Source organism: Ranitomeya imitator, chromosome 2 (genome assembly GCF_032444005.1).
Source record: "Ranitomeya imitator isolate aRanImi1 chromosome 2, aRanImi1.pri, whole genome shotgun sequence".
In the NCBI taxonomy this organism is placed as follows: domain Eukaryota; kingdom Metazoa; phylum Chordata; class Amphibia; order Anura; family Dendrobatidae; genus Ranitomeya; species Ranitomeya imitator.
The window spans coordinates 465,926,865-465,949,839 of NC_091283.1; the positions used below are offsets into that span (position 1 = coordinate 465,926,865).

A 22,975-nucleotide genomic window follows, 5' to 3' on the forward strand; every position below is an offset into this window, starting at 1 on the left:
GTCCTAAAGGCGCTCATTTTAAACAAAGAAGCCTGCCGGTTACCAGCGTGATGTCCAGGGGCCGCCGGAGAGGTGAATATATCAATATTTTTTATTTTAATTCTTTATTTTACACATCCCTATGGATCCGATACCACAAAAGTATCGGATCTCGGTATCGGAATTCCGATACCGCAAGTATCGGCCGATACTTGCGGTATCGGAATGCTCAACACTAGTTCTCACCCATCCCTTGTAGATTGTGAGCCTTCGCGGGCAGGGTCCTCACTCCTCCTGTACCAGTTATGACTTCTATTGTTTAAGATTATTGTACTTGTTTTTATTATGTATACCCCTCCTCACATATAAAGGGCCATGGAATAAATGGCGCTATAACAATAAATAATAATAATAGTGTACTGTAATACATCAACCAGATTAACAAGGTAATGCAAATAGGGATAATGAAAAATACCAAACATACAAGTATAAACACACAAATAACAGTGGGGTAGGGAGTGGCGGATGGGGTTAAACCAAAGTAGGAGAAGAAAGGGAATTATCACACACTCAAAGCCTAGGAACATTCACAGATAAATCCACCAACTGACTACTCTAATAACCACCAACAACCTCCAGCCATGCACCATAATCTAGTCTGACAATGAGTGCTGTTCAGGACCTAGTTTGTACAGGACATGGGAGTGGCTAACAGTGCATAACTGAGAGCCTAAACTCTCCTGGAGTTCTCAATAGAGCAGATTAACCCCTGCACTGCCAAAATAAATATACACGGTTTAATACGAAGTTGAAGTGCTTCTAATCAGTGCAGGAGTAGGAAAAATGAGATGCTGCGGTCTTCTGGATTCTCTCTGTCGCAGTTAACCCGTGACATCATCTTTAATTTATACACACTTTTACAATTCAATAGTACCTTTATCACCAGCAAAACATGCCTCTTTGCACAAGTAGAAATGCATTGGGCTCTAGTAATGTTTTCCTTTTTTTAGGACAATACCTGCCCATCCTTTCATTCTGGTTCAAGTTCAAAAAGAACATTGAGTTGTGAAATGACCTGTGTAAACATCCATGAATCCGGTAAGTCCATAAGGAAGTTTTACTCTAAACTTTCCTAATAATGGCAGATAAAGTTAAACCTGCACAGTATTTCATTACTCTATGTTACAGGTCCCACATTAAATGATACTATGTCATACATCAAACGCATAAACAACGAGCGAAGCCTCCATGCTGACATCAATACTGAAGGTAGTGACCATGAAATCATGCACAAGAAAATCAAATTGCGCCCACGTAAACTGTTTTCCTCTCCAGATGTGCAGGTACCCCAAGGTAATAGAAACATCCTGCAGTGTTATGTCACGAACTGCTATATATTCACAAAAAGAAAACTTAATATGAATTGTTTAACTGTAGCGTCAGCATTTTTCAAGATGTATGGTAACCCTAACAGGCTATTTTTCATCTTTTATGATTTCATTTTCTCCTCGCCTTTTTCCAAGAGCCATAACTGTTCAAATGTTTCTGTCGGCATAGCCGTATGAGGGCTTGTTATGTGCAGGATGAGTTGTAGTTTTGAAGGAAATCATTCATGTTACCATATAATCTAATGGAAAGCAGGAAAAGTATTCCAAGTGGGATGATATTGTGAAAAAAATGCAATTGTTTCCAGGGCTGTAGATTCGGAGTTGGTATCCATTTTGGTGTAGTTGGAGTCGGTATAAAATGAGCCAACTCCTAAAATATATAATATATTGGATATAGTAGTTCAGTGCAGGATGTGCTGTAATTTTTTCCGTAAGAATTTGGGAAAATTATGAAATGCCCTACAAATGTCTGCTCTATTCCTGATCTAAGGCTCTCTGCTTTTAGTAGAGATGAATCTGTGCTGCATTTTATGTACATGCTCAGTAGTGAGGCAGTGCTGGGGAATCAGGGAGGTTTGACTTACTGACTCCATAGCCCTGATTCTGTCATTGATTTATGGGGTTTTCTTTGATGGCATTCATTGCACGGTAAAAATGACCTGGCAGCATGATTCTCCAGACCTGTACAATTGTGGCAGTACAAAGATTATTTTTGATTAGGAGAAGTCAATGGATTTCACCTTTTTTACTTTATTAAATTTTATTTACGCTAAATTAATTTGGAGTGGTTGATCATTTGTAAAATGTACTGCATTACTCCAGTATTACAGTGTGATGGGAATTTAGTGGTCTCCTATGAAGCCCAGCCACAAGGAGTACAAACATGGCTACAACAGGGGAAGGGGTAAAAGTGATTGGTCCGTCATAACATCTTATCACTTACTTATTCTCTAGAGATAGCCAGGTATAGCAATCAACTATCTCCATTCATCTCATAGACAATTAATAAAGGGGTGATGCTCCGTCCTCGAGGTCAGTGACTGTCCTGTCAGTCAAATCTTCAGCGATCAGCAACTGATCACCTATTATGTGGATATTTGTAAGTTTTTGTTGGGGGGCTGACCCCTCTTAGTATCTTTAATATTTATGATCGAGGAGCTTTCAGCATGTGTGTTAGAAGTTTCTCTGAAAAAAGGCTGATCACATAGTAGGCCAATGTTGGGACCCTAGCGATCAGCAAGTGTTCAATTCTCTTGCAGCTTCAGCAATCACTATTTTTCAAAACAAGAGACTCACAAGTGTGATAATGACAGACTACAAGGCAATGGTCTAAACAAGAAAATTTAATGTATTCCATTATAACAGCAATTTAATCATTTCCTTGTCTCAGAGCATCTGTCCAGTGTTTCTGAAAATAATGCTACCACAGCAGCCTCGGACACCTGGGATAGGAACAGTTCCGATGTTGGCATAATGTGCGAGCAAATCAGCAAAGAATTTGCCAGGAAAGTTCAGGTACTGTATATGTGTTACCTTGTAAATTAAAGAGTTTATGTAGTGTGTGAAGTATGAACATTCTACTTTAGACCTACCCCAAACTGTTTTCAGAACTATGAATTCACCATTTTGCCATTTTAGAAAAGCACTTTAAGTGGATATGGCAAGTCTCTTATGCTTCCCTAAGGGTTCATCACCTTCACAGTTTACTACACTAACTCTTATATTTAGAGCATTATGAGATATTTTTCTATCCATATAATAAATATTTTAATCTGTTGTAATCTATACAGAGATGTATGCAAGGTCAAGCTCGCCATTACTTAGTCAACTGAAGTATTAGCAACCGTTAATGGGATCCTGTCACCAGGTTTTTGCCATTCAAGGGAGGGCCAGCACCTGTAAGCCCTTTGTTACAGCATTCTAGAATGCTGTCTATATATCCCACAATCCACTTTCCATAAAACAAAAAATAGCTTTTACTATACTCACCTATGGTGTGGTCCAATTCAATTAGGGTCTTGGTCCGTCACCACCACTCTACTTGCGATCACCATCCTCCTTCTTGCTTCATGTGGATGATGTGTTTTGCATCACCACACAATGTCCTCAGCATTGCATTCCTGCAGAGGCACACTTCTCTCTGCCCTTCAGAGGGCAGAGCAAAGGATTGCAGTGCGCTTGCGCTAGCACTCTCTCGCCTTTCCCCATGCATTCGCATTACAGTACCTTGCTCTGCCCTCAGTAAGCAGAGAGAAGTGCGTCTGCGCAGTAGCGTGATGGCGATGACACTATGTCTTGATGTAGGACTCATCTTCCACACAAATCAAGAAGGAGAATGGCGGGGGGCGTGGATATGTAGCAGAGGAGAGAGGATGCGTCTTGAGAGAGCTCCTGGAATCCTGACTTTATCCTGCACTTAAGCCCCCATTTTAGTGCAATATAACTGCTCATATAGGGACCTCTGGACAGCTTTTGGCTCCTGTTGAGGGGCGCGGTGGAGATCAGGAGCACTGGGAGCTGAAGAGGCCTGACGGGCGGCGAGATCCATATGAGATGGCGGCCATTTTCTAAACCGCGCGCTCAGACAGGAGGATGCGCAGCGCCAGCCTATGCCGACGACGGAGCCCCATTGGATCCCGGGAGGTTACCGGTGCCTGCGGGTAGGTGCTGTGAGCCACTGATACATCGGGAGCCCGAGGGGCCTGAACAGGTGGCGATTCCTGTGTGGGATGGCAACCATTTTATACAGCGCGCACTCTATCAGGAGGAGACGTGACGCTACTCACCATTACTGCAGCGCTGTTCGGGAGGTGAGTACATATTCTGGGAATACTGAGGGGACGTGCAGTGTGTGCCCTGGAAAATTGGGCCCTGCGCTCCCCTATATATAAGACACTTGAATCTTGGAGGACCCCCAGGAACTTCCTCCCCCTTCGCTGCTGCCACGGGTGGGCGCCGTGGGATATTTCTGGTGCACAGGATTCTGGCGGGAACCCAGAGTTCTTATATCTATAATTACAAGCATTTCATCTATTTGGAGATGTTTCATGATATAAAGACTTTGCAGTAGCCCAGCTGTGTCTGTAGCTTGGAATCTGGAACCTTTATAAATATAATTTCAGTTATTTTGTTGTGCCACATTGCTGTCAGTCATGCATCGCTCTAAGGGGTCAGGAGCTGCCGACAAATTAAAGGAGTTTGCCAGAGTTGATCCCTCTGATGCACGGTCCCTCAGGAACAATCCCTCACAAGCTCAGTGCAAAAATCGCCTCTCTGATAGTAATGAGGGAAGCAAACAGGAAGAACTGACTCTTAAACAGGAGTCTGAACAATTAATGCGGGCTATATCCTTAACTAGAACATCCCTCACCGAAAAGATAGAGGATATATATAATGAAGTGGGGTGTCTTCAGCAGGATATGGTGACCAGGAGGGGGCGCATTACAGAGGTGGAAACAAGAGTGTCTCACGTAGAAATCACCATTATGCCCATGGAGGCAAAGTTGACAAAAGTGGCTGGCTCTATTAACGCTTGGAAACAAAAAGCAGACTATTTAGAGAATAGACTACGCCGGAATAACATCAGAATTATTGGCCTGCCGGAGCACTCTGAGGGTCAGCAGCCTGAGCATTTTTTGGAAGGCTGGCTAAAGACTTCTCTGGGGGATGAATTCTCTTCAACATTCACCGGTGAAAGGGCTCATAGAGTCCCTACAAAACCTCTTCCTCCCGGGGCCCCACCTAGACATTTTCTGGCGCGTATTCTTAATTGCAGGGACAGAGATTATTATTATTATTATTATTTATTATTATAGCGCCATTTATTCCATGGCGCTTTACATGTGAGGAGGGGTATACATAATAAAACAAGTACAATAATCTTGAAAAATACAAGTCACAACTGGTACAGGAGGAGAGAGGACCCTGCCCGCGAGGGCTCACAATCTACAAGGGATGGGTGAGGATACAGTAGGTGAGGGTAGAGCTGGCCGTGCAGCGGTTTGGTCAATCGGTGGTTACTGCAGGTTGTAGGCTTGTCGGAAGATCTAAGTCTGACACAACAAAAAGGTCCTATCAAGTTCAACAATGCTACAATTTTGATTTTTCCGGATTTTTCTATGGAACTTCAGAAACAACGGGCACGGTTTATGGAAATCAAGAAGCAGCTCAGAGACAAGAATGTCATATATTCGATGATTTATCCAGCTCGACTGCGAATTGCTCACGAGGGTTCCTCCATATTCTTCACGGATCCAGCAGAGGCAGCTGAATGGCTACGGTCCCATAAGGGATCTAGTGCGAAGGAATCCTAACATATTCACAATTAAGGAAAATTCTTCTAACACTCATACAAGTGGAGCTCTCTTTGTGGGCGTCCAATTTACCAACAATACCGGACGCTGAATGCAGCGGGAGTATCCCCTTATTCTCTTGATAATAGGAGCACAGGACTTTTCTCCTATACTGTTTGTTTTTTGCTCTGTTTTTTCTCTTATATTAGTTTTATTTGTTATTTATGTAGAAGTCGCCGCCAACGGTATTTTCATTCTCTGTATGATCTTTCTGAACCTTGTCTGAGTAATAATGTATACCATATCTTGATAAGTGAGGATGGGATCTGAGATAATATGTATGACCTGGAATGTATGGGGTATTAAGTCTCCCCAGAAAAAGATTAAGATTTTCTCACAAATTAAGCGCCACCACCCCCATATTGTGGCCTTGGTGGAGACGCATTTGACCCGGCATACGGCTCATTGTATACAAAAACAATGGGTACAATGGTACATCCACGCGTTCCATACTAGCTATTCGAGGGGGGTTTCATTATTGATACATAGAAATGTTAGATGGGAGGCCAGGGATGCCCGGAGAGATCCCGAGGGTCGTTTTGTCTTTGTACATGCACTAATTAACTCTCGTGAATACGTTATAAATAATATGTGTTTATAATCCTCCCCCGGCTAATACATCAGTTCTTCAGATGGCAATGAGTTTTGCCCTAAATTATTCAGATGCGAACGTCATATGTATGGGAGATTTTAATTTAGTCATGGATAATTGCCTTGATAGATTGAGATTGGGTGATGGGGTTTCCGGCGAGGCCCCCTCTCTAGCTCCATCCCAGTTGGCATTATTTATGGAGGGTAGTGGATGGTTGGATCTGTGGAGGATGCGTTACCCTGGGATAAAAGGATATACTTGCCACTCGTCCACTAGGCGCTCTCTGTCCCGTATAGATTATATATTCGGATCCGGTGGATTGGCAATGTGGGTAGATAGTATAGAGCATGGCAATAGGGGGGTCTCAGATCATAGCCCGGTTGTACTTAAACTTAATTATGGGCAATCTAAAAATAGTATGGTCTGGAAGCTAAACCCTTTCTGGCTGAAATTATTAGATTCTGATGATAGAACAATTGACCAGTTGGATTGTTTCATCTCGTCCCACCCAGAATCTCAGAATATCAATTTATAGTGGGATACCCTCAAGGCTTATTTAAGGGGCTGTCTATCTTCTACAATTTCTTATATTAAAAGGGTGACCTCGAAGGAAGATGATGAGATGGAACGACGATTGAAAGATTCAGAGGCTGCATATATATCTAACCAGACTAATGGCAATAGAATAGAATGGCTTGCTTCTCAAAGGTTATATGCTCAACATATAGACACCAAATCTAAATGTAAATTATTCTTCACTCGTCAGTCCTACTTTGAACTGGGAAATCAAGCTAGTAAATTTTTGGCCTTTCTGGTGCGCCAATATAATCTAATACAATACTACAGATTCGTGCACCAGATGCCGCATTGGTAACTTTGACTGAAGAAATACTTAATTGTTTTTGTGACTACCATAAATCGTTATATAAGTCTTAGTACGATTTTAGTATTTTAGAATGCCTAGACTATTTATCAGATATAACGTTCCCCGCATTGAGCCCTGCCCAGCGGACCTCTCTGGATGCTGAATTTACCTTGGAGGAGATAGAGTATACTATGGCGGACATGGCATCTGGGAGGGCTCCTGGGCCGGATGGGTTTCCCATTGAGTTATATAGGAAATACCAGGACATACTAGCACCACTTCTATTGAAGGTGTTTCGGGGGATTTGGGAGGGAGGAACTATGCCCGAAACCTTTTATGAGGCAAATATTATTGTGCTTAGGAAGGAGGGGAAGGACCCTTTGGACTGTGGATCTTATCGCCTCATATCATTGGTAAATGTAGACTACAAACTCTTTACTAAAGTATTGGCCATCAGATTGAATTCGGTTATACTGGACCTTAAACATCCAGACCAGACTGGCCTATGCCCAGTAAGAGTACTTCTATTAATATTAGACGAGTTCAGTCGATAATCCAATATAGTTCTTTGGTGCCAGACAATAGCTGGACATTGGCGTCGCTGGATGCGGCCCAGGCCTTTGATTCTCTTGAGTGGCCCTTTTTGTCTGCGTGTTTGCAAAGGTATGGTTTTGGTTATAAATTTATAAAGTGGGTTGATATACTATACATGAAACCTAAAGCTCGTATAATTGTAAATAATTCCATTTCCGAGTCCTTTTCATTATATAGGGGGACCCTTCAGGGGTGCCCCCTTTCCCCGACTCTTTTTGCTCTTGCGATAGAGGCATTGGCAATACGCATAAGATCTTCCCCTAATATTAGAGGTATTGATATAGCAGGCCGTGTGGACACCATTGGTCTATATGCTGATGACATGGTGATATTTATGGACAGGGCAGAAGAAACATTATCACATGTAATTGCCACTATAGACAAATTTAGTAAATACTCTGGCCTATTTATAAACTGGGATAAATCTGCTCTGTTGCCCCTCTCTCATACCCAAATGCCTCGCCTTGAAACCCTATCCTTATTACCTTTTGTATCTCATTTTAAATATTTAGGTATCTACATGTCTCAATATAGTGAATCCGACCTACAACTTAATGTTTACCCACTACTAGACTTCGTCAAATCTAAATTTACAATTTGGAGTAAACTCCCACTGTCCGTTGCCAGTTGCATTAATCTAATTAAAATTATATTGCTCCCTAAGCTCAGCTATTGCCTTCAAGACAGTGCAGTATTAATACCCAAGTCCTTTTTCGCAAATTTGAACTCCCAAATCACGTCTTTTATATGGGGGAAAGCTAGGCCTAAACTTAAGTTGTCTGTTCTACAGAGACCTAAACAGGGGGGTGGTGCGGCGTTACCGGATTTTTTTTTGTACTATCTGGCAGGACAGGCTAGAGCGATATGTAAATGGATGCCTAATAATTATCTTCCTAATTCTGAAAAACATTTGCTTTACTCTGCTCGGATTGACTGTCCACTGAGCTTCCTGGAATTAGAAAAAATTAATGTTCCCCGTTTGTTGCCTATGCTTCGACTCGCACGTTCAATTTGGAAACAAATTAAAAAAGTTATTGGATTTAAAGATATTATAGCTGAATTGTCCCTCTGGAAAAACAATTATTTTCCGACGTTGCTGAACCACCCATCCACTCATTTTTGGATTTCATATGGTGTCTCCTCGGTGGGCGATTTATATGACCACGGGACCTTCATGTCTTTTGAACAATTACAGGCTAAATACGCAATCCCGAGATCCCATTTTTTTTCGTTACCTACAGCTAAGATCAGCTTTTCAATCTTATATGAGAGGTGTAGGTGCAGGCGGAGCAATCTTATCTCTGCCTTTGATAGGAATTCTTAACTTGCAGGGTCCTCAGGGTCTTGTTTCCTCTTTGTATACTTATATGCTGTCAGTGGGAGTTGAGTCTGCAGTAAGATCTATCAAGGGGAAGTGGGAGGGACCCTGATGTGCAAGAAGAGGACTGGGAAGATATTCTAGAATCTCCAATCAGGGTGTCCCCATCGGTTAACAACAGGATGACCGAGTTGTATAAAGTGTATCAATCATATTTGACTCCGACACGACTTTTTAGGATGGGTAGATTCCAATCATCAGAATGTATGAGATGTCACTCATTAGAATCACTCAAGGATGTCACTCAAGGATGTCACTCAAGGAATCCAAATCCTTGTTGTCTGCACCATCGTCTTAGCCAGTTGTTTGCATCCTTGATGCAAACAACTGGCTAAGACGATGGTGCAGACAACAAGGATTTGGATTCCTGGACCACGGTGTGAATTACTGGTATGATGGACTCCTCGCCAGAGACGGACTACACCTCAACAAACCTGGGAAACACACATTCGCCAGAAGACTCGCTACACTCATCAGGAGGGCGTTAAACTAGAAGAAGAGGGGACGGGAAGAAAAGCATTAAACTCGAACAAAGACGACCCAGGAAAACATACTCAGAAGGGAGGTAAGAACATTTCTAAAACAATCCACAGTGAGGAGATTGGAACAAAACAAAATCCTCTAAACTGCATGCTCGCAAACGCCAGAAGCCTGACAAACAAGATGGAAGAACTAGAAGCAGAAATATCTACAGGTAACTTTGACATAGTGGGAATAACCGAGACATGGTTAGATGAAAGCTATGACTGGGCAGTTAACTTACAGGGTTACAGTCTGTTTAGAAAGGATCGTAAAAATCGGAGAGGAGGAGGGGTTTGTCTCTATGTAAAGTCTTGTCTAAAGTCCACTTTAAGGGAGGATATTAGCGAAGGGAATGAGGATGTCGAGTCCATATGGGTTGAAATTCATGGAGGGAAAAATGGTAACAAAATTCTCATTGGGGTCTGTTACAAACCCCCAAATATAACAGAAAGCATGGAAAGTCTACTTCTAAAGCAGATAGATGAAGCTGCAACCTATAATGAGGTCCTGGTTATGGGGGACTTTAACTACCCGGATATTAACTGGGAAACAGAAACCTGTGAAACCCATAAAGGCAACAGGTTTCTGCTAATAACTAAGAAAAATTATCTTTCACAATTGGTGCAGAATCCAACCAGAGGAGCAGCACTTTTAGACCTAATACTATCTAATAGACCTGACAGAATAACAAATCTGCAGGTGGTTGGGCATTTAGGAAATAGCGACCACAATATTGTGCAGTTTCACCTGTCTTTCACTAGGGGGACTTGTCAGGGAGTCACAAAAACATTGAACTTTAGGAAGGCAAAGTTTGAACAGCTTAGAGATGCCCTTAATCTGGTAGACTGGGACAATATCCTCAGAAATGAGAATACAGATAATAAATGGGAAATGTTTAAGAACATCCTAAATAGGCAGTGTAAGCGGTTTATACCTTGTGGGAATAAAAGGACTAGAAATAGGAAAAACCCAATGTGGCTAAACAAAGAAGTAAGACAGGCAATTAACAGTAAAAAGAAAGCATTTGCACTACTAAAGCAGGATGGCACCATTGAAGCTCTAAAAAACTATAGGGAGAAAAATACTTTATCTAAAAAACTAATTAAAGCTGCCAAAAAGGAAACAGAGAAGCACATTGCTAAGGAAAGTAAAACTAATCCCAAACTGTTCTTCAACTATATCAATAGTAAAAGAATAAAAACTGAAAATGTAGGCCCCTTAAAAAATAGTGAGGAAAGAATGGTTGTAGATGACGAGGAAAAAGCTAACATATTAAACACCTTCTTCTCCACGGTATTCACGGTGGAAAATGAAATGCTAGGTGAAATCCCAAGAAACAATGAAAACCCTATATTAAGGGTCACCAATCTAACCCAAGAAGAGGTGCGAAACCGGCTAAATAAGATTAAAATAGATAAATCTCCGGGTCCGGATGGCATACACCCACGAGTACTAAGAGAACTAAGTAATGTAATAGATAAACCATTATTTCTTATTTTTAGTGACTCTATAGCGACAGGGTCTGTTCCGCAGGACTGGCGCATAGCAAATGTGGTGCCAATATTCAAAAAGGGCTCTAAAAGTGAACCTGGAAATTATAGGCCAGTAAGTCTAACCTCTATTGTTGGTAAAATATTTGAAGGGTTTCTGAGGGATGTTATTCTGGATTATCTCAATGAGAATAACTGTTTAACTCCATATCAGCATGGGTTTATGAGAAATCGCTCCTGTCAAACCAATCTAATCAGTTTTTATGAAGAGGTAAGCTATAGACTGGACCACGGTGAGTCATTGGACGTGGTATATCTCGATTTTTCCAAAGCGTTTGATACCGTGCCGCACAAGAGGTTGGTACACAAAATGAGAATGCTTGGTCTGGGGGAAAATGTGTGTAAATGGGTTAGTAACTGGCTTAGTGATAGAAAGCAGAGGGTGGTTATAAATGGTATAGTCTCTAACTGGGTCGCTGTGACCAGTGGGGTACCGCAGGGGTCAGTATTGGGACCTGTTCTCTTCAACATATTCATTAATGATCTGGTAGAAGGTTTACACAGTAAAATATCGATATTTGCAGATGATACAAAACTATGTAAAGCAGTTAATACAAGAGAAGATCGTATTCTGCTACAGATGGATCTGGATAAGTTGGAAACTTGGGCTGAAAGGTGGCAGATGAGGTTTAACAATGATAAATGTAAGGTTATACACATGGGAAGAGGGAATCAATATCACCATTACACACTGAACGGGAAACCACTGGGTAAATCTGACGGGGAGAAGGACTTGGGGATCCTAGTTAATGATAAACTTACCTGGAGCAGCCAGTGCCAGGCAGCAGCTGCCAAGGCAAACAGGATCATGGGGTGCATTAAAAGAGGTCTGGATACACATGATGAGAGCATTATACTGCCTCTGTACAAATCCCTAGTTAGACCGCACATGGAGTACTGTGTCCAGTTTTGGGCACCGGTGCTCAGGAAGGATATAATGGAACTAGAGAGAGTACAAAGGAGGGCAACAAAATTAATAAAGGGGATGGGAGAACTACAATACCCAGATAGATTAGCGAAATTAGGATTTTATTCAGTCGCCATGACAGCACAACGAGAGAGGGGATCCGCCCTTCAGGGACAGGAAACCTCAGACATAAAAAGGGCGGCACCTCACTCCCCCGTCAGTTGGTTTCCTGTCCCTGACAGCGGAACCTCTTCAGACAGACCTCAGGAAGAAGGTTGAAGAAAAGAAGAATCCCACTCCTGACAGGCCGATACAGGTAGCGGGGGTCCCCTGCCTCGGTCTGGTCAGGAGGTTGGTAGCACCACACGGCAGGGGGACTGTTGGTGTAGGTGGCAGCAGGAGGAAGCAACCCAAGGGAGGTGGGTTAGCTTCTTAGGTGTCCGCATACCTGGTAAGTAGGCCGTGCACCATGTCTGTGGGGCCTCTAGAGTCTGTCCACCGCTGCCGCTGTGGTCCGCTTTGGCCGGGGAGCGCTGCCGTCCCTGTCGGCGTGTCTGTCCTCAGCGCCGCAGCCGTGACCGGAAGGGGCGTGTCCGGATGACGCGGCGAGCGGCGCGGGGTAGTGACGCGGCCGCGCATGCGCGGTAGCGCTTTCTTCCCTGGCTAATGGCGGCGCCCAGGGACGGAGGGAGGATTATGGCCACAGGGGGTCCGGCGGTCAGCATGGGGGCGCGGCTCACAGTGGACGGAGCCTATCGGTGTAATACCGATTAGCGGCACCTGGAGGAAGCCCTGCTGACCCCCATCCGGGGGTAGTACCTAGGGGGATGTATTTAAGAGCTGCACAGACGCCTCTACTTGTTCCTGTCCTCGTTTCCTACATGGAGTCACCGGAGGGAACTCCGCAGCTGTGCGGTGAACAGCAGCAACCATTGGAGCAGCCACAGACAGGAAAATCTCTGAGAAGCTCCCAGCGGCGTTCTAGTGGCAGTAGTCGCGCTGGTGGAGCTAAGGCTGCTCAGAAATCTACCAAATCCTCAGGCCGTAAAGATTCTCCGGCTAGAGAGGACCCCCCGATTACGGTACCATTCGTTGCAGGGATGGGTAAGTGAGCTACGTGAAAGTACGCTTTTTTGATTGCTGTCCCTCCTTGTATTCCCTCTCTCCTTATCCAGGGGAGAAAAAGTACTTCCAAAACCAAGCATAGGGAGTGTGCCGTATGTACAGAGCCACTTCCAGATGGGCATAAAAAGAAGCTGTGCAGACCCTGTATACAGCGCTTAATCGAGGAGGAGGCCCCTGACCTGACATCTACCCTTAGGGACATGGTTAAACAGGAGGTCAGGGATTCCTTAAAATCCAGTTCTCACAGGACAAGGTCCCTAAAGAGGAAAGAGATCTCATCCCCAGGTTCAGACGTGGAGTCAGAGGGTGTGAGCTCGGATTCTCATCCTTCATCTTCATCTTCAGAGGACGTAGAATCTAGTCGAGCATGCCTGTCACTAGACAGGATTAATCACCTAGTGAAAGCTGTCAACAACACTATGGGGATTGAAGAGACCCAGTCAGAATGCTCCATCCAGGACATTATGTTTAAGGGCATAGACCGTAAGTCCCGAAGGGTTTTTCCTGTAGTGGAAAAGATCAAATCACTGATTACGAGAGAATGGAAGAAACCCGAAAGAAAGGGCTCACTGCCACCAGCATTTAAAAGAAGGTATCCGTTCGAGGAGGAGGCTTCAGCTTCTTGGGACAAGGTCCCGAAGTTAGATGCAGCGGTGGCCAAGGCGTGCAAAAAGTCTTCTCTTCCATTTGAGGATCTAGGTAGCCTAAAGGACCCGCTTGATAGAAAAGCTGATGTCTTCCTTAAAGGGGCTTGGGAGACTTCTGCGGGATCCTTGAGACCGGCAATTGCGGCCACTTGCACGGCTCGGTCCTTGATGGTGTGGCTAGGCCACCTGGAAGACCAACTCAAGGATAAAGTTCCTAGAAGTGAAATCCTATCATCTATGCCCATGATCCAAGACGCTGCAGCCTTCCTTTCAGATGCGTCAGCAGATTCAGTTAGGCTGGCCGCAAGATCCTCAGCCTTGTCCAACGCAGGCCGCAGAGCGCTTTGGATAAAATGCTGGCCAGGTGATTTACAGGCCAGGTCAAAACTATGTGGCATCCCCTGTGAAGGGGTTCATCTGTTTGGTCCGGTACTAGATGAGCTGCTTGAGAAGGCAGGTGATTCTAAGAAGCGGTTCCCTCTATTGAGAAAACCCTTTTATAGGCGTGATTACAGCAGAGGATGGTCTTATCGCCGAAGAGCTGATAGAGAACCAAATAGAGATTCGTCCAGATATTACAGCAGCAGAAGAAGAGGTAGGGGGTACATGTTTAACTCCCCTCGGGACTCTAAGAAAACTCAATGACTGGCGGTCCAGGTGGGCGGTAGGCTTTTGGCCTTCTACCCAGCCTGGCTCAGGATCACCAATAGTCCATGGATACTCAGTATCATTAAAGAGGGATTAAAGTTCCAGTTCCATCAGATCCCTCAGGACAAGTTTAAACTAACTCCTATCCGTTCTTCTCCTGCAGAACAGTTGGCATTGGAGTCAGAAGTTCAAGATCTCCAACAAAAGGGAGTTCTTATTAGAGTACCCACGGAAGAGCGAGGTATGGGGTTTTATTCCCCTTTATTCCTGGTTAAGAAGCCAGATGGGTCATATCGTACCATCATCAATCTAAAAAGCTTGAATGAATTCTTGCTGATTCCATCCTTTAAAATGGAATCTGTGAAAACAGCAATAAAGCTTCTTTTTCACAAGTGCTTCATGGTGGTCTTAGATCTGAAAGACGCCTATTACCATGTCCCGATACATGTAAATCATCAGCGCTTTCTCAGGGTGGCGGTTTCTCTTGCCGGCACAGTAGAGCACTTTCAATATCGGGCACTCCCCTTTGGTGTTGCGGTCGCACCACGGGTTTTCACCAAGATTATGGTAGAGGTTATGGCACACCTTCATGAGCAAAACATACTAGTAATTCCCTACCTGGATGATTTATTGATTGTTGGGCATTCAGAGTCACACTGTAAAGACCAGTTGGAGAAGGTGATGGCAGCATTACATAACTTAGGATGGATTATCAATCTTAAAAAATCGCGTCTTCAGCCCTTAACATCACAGCAGTTCTTGGGTCTTATTGTAGATTCAAGTCAGCAGGAATGTCGCCTGCCGGACTCAAAGGTTGATAGTATTCATCGTCTAGCCTCAAGAGCAATTAATAATCCCGTTATCTCCTTAAGAAGTGCAATGTCACTTTTGGGTTCCCTTACTTCTTGTTTTCCGGCGGTGCTGTGGGCACAGTTTCACTCCAGGTCTCTACAGTGGGATGTTCTGCATAATTTTCGTCGGCTGGGCGCTAACCTTGATAGAAAATTTTCTCTATCTACGGAGACCACTGATTCACTAATTTGGTGGACGCACATTCCGAATCTGCGTAGAGGGGTACCTTGGACAAATCAAATAACACGAGTAATAACTACTGATGCTAGCCCCACGGGTTGGGGGGCACACTGGGAAGATGATTGCATTCAGGGTCTGTGGTCCCAGTCTGAGCGGGACACGTCTTCCAATCTAAAGGAATTGTTGGCGGTAGAACGCGCCTTGAATGCATTCCTTGTACCTCTGCAGGGTAGACATGTTAGACTACTCTCTGACAACCAGGTGACCGTTGCTTATGTGAACCACCAAGGAGGTACACGGTCTAGGTCATTAATGAACGTTACAAATCGTATTTTTCAGATGGCCGAAAATCACCTACTCTCCCTTACGGCCCTTCATATAAAGGGAAAACTAAACACCATGGCCGATTATTTAAGCCGCAACGAGCTCAAACAAGGGGACTGGTCTCTAAAACCGGCTGTCTTCGATCAGATCGTACGGTTGTGGGGATGTCCAGAGATAGATCTGTTTGCCAGTCGAGGAAACAAGAAACTTCATCAATTCTGTTCCCTAGACCCAAGAGACAACCCGTACGCGATCGACGCTCTTCTGATCTCCTGGAACTTCAGTCTCGCCTATGCGTTTCCCCCTCTGAATCTAATTCCTTTAGTGCTGAGGAAGATTCGGGAAGACAAAGCCCGAGTTATATTAATAGCTCCATTCTGGCCCAGAAGGTCTTGGTTCCCATGGTTAAGAAGCATGTCCATTTCCCAACCATGGATTCTCCCAGAAATTCCAGACCTCCTCTCCCAGGGTCCAGTTTTGCATCCACGAGTAGCCAACTTACATCTGACAGCGTGGAACTTGAGAGGTCACTTCTGAAAAAGAAGGGATTCTCTCAGAACCTTGTAAATACGCTGCTTAAAAGTAGGAAAGCCTCCACGACTAGCATTTATGTTAGGATATGGAGGAAGTTCCTATCAAGCTCAGGAGCACAGATCGATCAGAAACCTGATATTGCTCAGATCCTAGAATTTCTACAGAAGGGCCTAGATTTAGGCTTAGCCACCAGCACCCTTAGAGTTCAGGTTTCGGCTCTAGGGGCACTATATAATTCCAACATAGCTAGTAATCACTGGATAACAAGGTTTTTCAAAGCGGTCACCAGATCCAGGCCGGTTATTAAACAGAGAATAGTTCCATGGGACCTAAATCTTGTGCTCTCGGCTCTAACAAAAGCTCCGTTCGAGCCTATTGACTCTCTCCCAATCAAGATCCTGTCGGTCAAAACAGCCCTCTTAGTTGCCCTCACATCGGCTAGAAGGGTTAGTGATCTACAGGCATTGTCCAGACAACGTCCATATATGCAATTTACGGAAGATAGAGTGGTGATGAGGCCTGACCCTCTTTATCTTCCAAAGGTTGCGTCAAAATTTCATAGATCTCAGGAGGTGGTCCTGCCTTCATTTTGTCCTAATCCCTCTAACGATAAGGAACAGAGATTTCATTGTTTAGACGTACGTAGGTGCCTTCTCAAATACATTTCAGTAACAGACACCTGGAAGAAAGATCACTCCTTATTTTTATCCTACCAGGGAGTTAGGAAGGGGCTTAGAGTATCAAAGAATACGCTAGCCAGATGGATTAGGGAGGCGATATCTCTTGCTTATACCGCAGGTGGCGTGGAAGTTCCAGAAGGAATAAAGGCTCACTCCACTCGTGCGGTAGCCACATCCTGGGCTGAGAGAGCAGAAGTGTCGATTGAAGACATCTGTAAGGCGGCCACATGGTCTTCTCCATCCACCTTTCTTAGACACTATAGGTTAGATCTAGGTGGCTCCTCCGACCTCACGTTTGGGAGAAGGGTGCTGGAGGCTATTATCCCTCCCTAGTCACCTTTTCACTTCTCTGAAAGTCTCTCGTTGTGCTGTCATGGCGACTGAATAAATACGTACGCTACTCACCTGGTAGCAGTGTTTTTTCAGGAGCCATGACAGCACCCTTATATTCCCTACCCTCTTTGCTTTATGGGTTCAACACTTCCTTTAGTTAATTCCTAAGTTTATTCACTGGGTGAATTGTACCATATATTAATATTGTTTATGTGCTAATAACCTAGAAGGTCCTTTCATACTCTGTAAACCAACTGACGGGGGAGTGAGGTGCCGCCCTTTTTATGTCTGAGGTTTCCTGTCCCTGAAGGGCGGATCCCCTCTCTCGTTGTGCTGTCATGGCTCCTGAAAAAACACTGCTACCAGGTGAGTAGCGTACGTATATTTAGTCTAGAAAAAAGACGACTGAGGGGCGATCTAATAACCATGTATAAGTATATAAGGGGACAATACAAATATCTCGCTGAGGATCTGTTTATACCAAGGAAGGTGACGGGCACAAGAGGGCATTCTTTGCGTCTGGAGGAGAGAAGGTTTTTCCACCAACATAGAAGAGGATTCTTTACTGTTAGGGCAGTGAGAATCTGGAATTGCTTGCCTGAGGAGGTGGTGATGGCGAACTCAGTCGAGGGGTTCAAGAGAGGCCTGGATGTCTTCCTGGAGCAGAACAATATTGTATCATACAATTATTAGGTTCTGTAGAAGGACGTAGATCTGGGTATTTATTATGATGGAATATAGGCTGAACTGGATGGACAAATGTCTTTTTTCGGCCTTACTAACTATGTTACTATGTTACTATGTTAGATGCTGATTTTATCCATATGATATTAAAGTGCCCTATTATTCTCCACTACTGGAAAGAGGTGACGTCATTATTAACATCCTTACTATCTACTCCTGTTCCTCTTGAACCGTTGGTTTGTTTATTTGGAGTATGGGATGAGGAGACTTGGGATCATTATGTCGGGATCTTTCTACGGGAGAAGCTTTTTATGGCACGGAAAGTATTGGCGTTACGGTAAATGGGGGGTTCTGGTCCCTCCCTTAGAGCTTGGATTGAGTTGGTGAACTCAGTTATCCTATACAAACGTACATTGTAGCAGAACAGAAGATGTCCAGGCAAATTTGATAAAATTTGGGACAGATGGAACGCTTCCCATCTTACTCTATAAACTCATAATGATTTGATATCAGTACATGGAGATAGGGTTTTTTTGTTTTGGAGGCATTGCACAGAGAAAAGTACAATGTAAAGTATTAAGCGACAAAATAGTACCGTATATACTCGAGTATAAGCCGAGATTTTCAGCCCAAATTTTTGGGCTGAAAGTGCCCCTCTCGGCTTATACTCGAGTCACGGTAGCGGTGGGGTCGGCGGGTGAGGGGGAGAGGGCGCTGAGGCATACTTACCTAGTCCCAGCGATCCTCGCGCTGTCCCTGCTGTCCCACGGTCTTCTGTGCTGCAGCTTCTTCCCCTCTTCAGCGGTCACGTGGGACCGCTCATTACAGAAATGAATAGGCGGCTCCACCTCCCATAGGGGTGGAGCCGCCTATTCATTTCTCTAATCAGCGGTGCCGGTGACCGCTGACAGGAAGAGGCTGCAGCACAGAAGACGGGGAGGAAGGCGGGGAGCGTCAGGATCGCTGGGACTAGGTAAGTATGTTATATTTACCTGTCCACGTTCCAGCCGCCGGGCGTCGCTCCATCTTCCCGGCGTCTGCGCTCTGACTGTTCAGGTCAGAGGGCGCGATGACGCATATAGTGTGCGCGGCGCCCTCTGCCTGATCAGTCAGTGCAGAGAGACGCCGGGACCGGACGCCGGAACGAGACGCTGGGAGCTGCAATCGAGAGGTGAGTATGTGTTTTTTTTTTTTTTTTTATTGCAGCAGCAGCAGCGGCCATGGCACAGATTTATGTGCAGCATCTATGGGGCAGTATGAACGACACACAGCACTATATGGGGCATCTGTGCAGCATCTATGGGGCAATATGAATGGCACACAGCACTATATGGGGCATCTGTGCAGCATCTATGGGGCAATATGAACGGCACACAGCACTATATGGGGCATCTGTGCAGCATCTATGGGGCAATATGAACGGCACACAGCACTATATGGGGCATCTGTGCAGCATCTATGGGGCAATATGAACGGCACACAGCACTATATGGGGCATCTGTGCAGCATCTATGGGGCAATATGAACGGCACACAGCACTATATGGGGCATCTGTGCAGCATCTATGGGGCAATATGAACGGCACACAGCACTATATGGGGCATCTGTGCAGCATCTATGGGGCAATATGAACGGTGCAGAGCACTGTATGGGGCATCTGTGCAGCATCTATGGGGCAATATGAACGGTGCAGAGCACTGTATGGGGCATCTGTGCAGCATCTATGGGGCAATATGAACGGTGCAGAGCACTGTATGGGGCATCTGTGCAGCATCTATGGGGCAATATGAACGGCACACAGCACTATATGGGGCATCTGTGCAGCATCTATGGGGCAATATGAACGGCACACAGCACTATATGGGGCATCTGTGCAGCATCTATGGGGCAATATGAACGGCGCAGAGCACTGTATGGGGCATCTGTGCAGCATCTATGGGGCAATATGAACGGTGCAGAGCACTGTATGGGGCATCTGTGCAGCATCTATGGGGCAATATGAACGGTGCAGAGCACTATATGGCACAGCTATGGGGAAATAATGATCTATTTTTATTTTTGAAATTCACCGGTAAATGCTGCATTTCCACCCTAGGCTTATACTCGAGTCAATACGTTTTCCCAGTTTTTTGTGGCAAAATTAGGGGGGTCGGCTTATACTCGGGTCGGCTTATACTCGAGTATATACGGTAGTTATCATCGTTGTAGTTTAGGAACTTTGTATATTCATGGTTTCATGTTTCTACTTATATCTAATATATAAAGCTGAATGTGTATGTGTGTGTGTGTGTGTGTATGTATGTATGTCCGGGATTGGCATCTGCACCGTCGCAGCTACAGCCACAAAATTTTGCACAGTCACACGTCTGGACCCCGAGAGCGTCATAGGCTATGTTGTGAGGCGAAATTTTAACCCCGCGCGTTCCAATTCACCAAACAATTTTGCCCCTATCTACATAATGGGGAAAAAAGTGAAAGGAAAAGTGTTGGAGGCGTCGCAGCTACAGCCACAAAATTTTGCACAGTCACACGTCTGGACCCCGAGAGCGTCATAGGCTATGTTGTGAGGTGAAATTTTAACCACGCGCTTTCCAATTCACCAAACAATTTTGTCCCTATCTTCATAATGGGGAAAAGTGAAAGGAAAAGTGTTGGAGGCAAATTGACAGCTGCCAGATGTGAACAAGGGGAACTTAAAGAATGAGAGCGATGGCGCCAAAGAGTATATGCCATACAGTTGCTAAGGTGGGGCCCTGACATGGGATACTCACCACACACGGGGATATGAACACACACACAAAATGCGCCACACACTACCACGTGCTTGAACACATATTACCCTCAGCACACATTTCACCACATATACACCAACCTCGCCACATAAAAGTCGAAACACAAAAGTCGCCGCTCAAAACTCGCCACGCGCAAAACTCGCCACATGCAAAAACTAGGCTCACGCAAAACTCGCCACAAGTGCAAAACTCACCTCATGGAAAACTCGCCACACGCAAAACTTGCACACGTGGAAAAATTGCCACATGCACAAAAGTTGCAACACATGCAAAAGTTGCCTCACACAAAACTTGCACATACTCAAAAGGCACCACACATAAAACTCGCCACACGCAAAACTTGGCATGCGCAAAACTTGCTGCACACAACTTGCTAAACTAACCTGTCACATGCAACTCGACACACAAAAAGTTGCTACACGCATGTCCCCACACAAAACTCATCTCACAAAAGTCGCTACATGCATGTCGTCACACGCAACTCAACACACACAACTTGACAAACGAAACTCGCCCTAAAACACACACAAGTGTGGTATTATTCTTCAAAAATAAAAATCTGATTACCGTATATATTCGAGTATAAGCCGACCCGAGTATAAGCCGACCCCCCTAATTTTGCCACAAAAAACTGGGAAAACTTATTGACTCGAGTATAAGCCTAGGGTGGAAATGCAGCATTTACCGGTGAATTTCAAAAATAAAAATAGATCATTATTTCCCCATAGCTGTGCCATATAGTGCTCTGCACCGTTCATATTTCCCCATAGCTGTGCCCCATATAGTGCTCTGCACCGTTCATTTTGTCCCATAGCTGTGCCCCGTATAGTGCTCTGCACCGTTCATTTTGTCCCATAGCTGTGCCCAATACTGTGCTCGGCACCGTTCATTATTGCCCCATATCTGTGCCCCATATACAATGCTCTGCACCGTTCATTTTGTCCCATAGCTGTGCCCCATACTGTGCTCGGCACCGTTCATTATTGCCCCATATCTGTGCCCCATATACAATGCTCTGCACCGTTCATTTTGTCCCATAACTGTGCCCCATACTGTGCTCGGCACCGTTCATTATTGCCCCATATCTGTGCCCCATATACAATGCTCTGCACCGTTCATGTTGTCCCATAGCTGTGCCCCATACTGTGCTCGGCACCGTTCATTATTGCCCCATGTCTGTGCCCCATATACAATGCTCTGCACCTTCATTATTGTCCCATAGCTGTGCCCCATACTGTGCTCTGCACCGTTCATTTTGTCCTATAGCTGTGCCCCATACTGTGCTCGGCACCGTTCATTATTGCCCCATATCTGTGCCCCATATACAATGCTCTGCACCGTTCATTTTGTCCCATAGCTGTGCCCCATACAGTGCTCTGCACCGTTCATTGTGCCCCATATCTGTGCCCCATATAGTGCTCTGCACCGTTCATTGTGCCCCATAGCTGTGCCCCATATACAGTGCTCTGCACCGTTCATTGTGCCCCATAGCTGTACCTCATATATAGTGCTCTGCACCGTTCATTGTGCCCCATAGCTGTGCCCCATATACAGTGCTCTGCACCGTTCATTGTGCCCCATATAGTGCTCTGCACCGTTCATATTTCCCCATAGATGCTCCACATAAATCTGTGCCGCCACTGCTGCTGCTGCAATAAAAAAAAAAAAAAAACACATACTCACCTCTCTTGCTTGCAGCTCCCAGCGTCCGGTCCCGGCGCCTCCATCTTCCCGGCGTCTCTGCACTGACTGATCAGGCAGAGGGCGCAGCGCACACTATGCGTCATCGCGCCCTCTGACCTGAACAGTCAGAGCGCAGACGCCGGGAAGATGGAGGCGCCGGGAAGATGGAGCGACGCCCGGCGGCTGGAACGCGGACAGGTGAATATAAAATACTTACCTAGTCCCAGCGATCCTGACACTCCCTCTGCCTGTCACAGCTGTCTTCGGTGCCGCAGCCTCTTTCTTTATCAGCGGTCACCGGCACCGCTGATTAGAGAAATGAATACGTTGCTCCACCCCTATGGGAGGTGGAGCCGCCTATTCATT

General features: G+C 45.0%; 1 protein-coding gene and 1 long non-coding RNA gene across 2 annotated transcripts in view; both read left to right on the plus strand.

Annotated features, from left to right (window-relative positions):
* Positions 1–1,314, plus strand: part of LOC138667495 (uncharacterized) — a 55,945-nt gene extending 54,631 nt beyond the window's left edge. The window contains exons 2-3 of the long non-coding RNA XR_011318790.1: positions 990–1,077; positions 1,168–1,314. This is a non-coding gene — a long non-coding RNA (uncharacterized lncRNA). The remainder of the gene's footprint in view (positions 1–989; positions 1,078–1,167) is intronic.
* A 1,449-nt stretch (positions 1,315–2,763) lies between these two features.
* The window catches only part of SYCP2 (synaptonemal complex protein 2), a 74,462-nt gene continuing 54,250 nt past the window's right edge, over positions 2,764–22,975 (plus strand). The window contains exon 1 of the mRNA XM_069754874.1: positions 2,764–2,882. Coding sequence (XP_069610975.1) covers positions 2,841–2,882 — 42 coding nt within the window. The 5' untranslated portion in view covers positions 2,764–2,840. The remainder of the gene's footprint in view (positions 2,883–22,975) is intronic.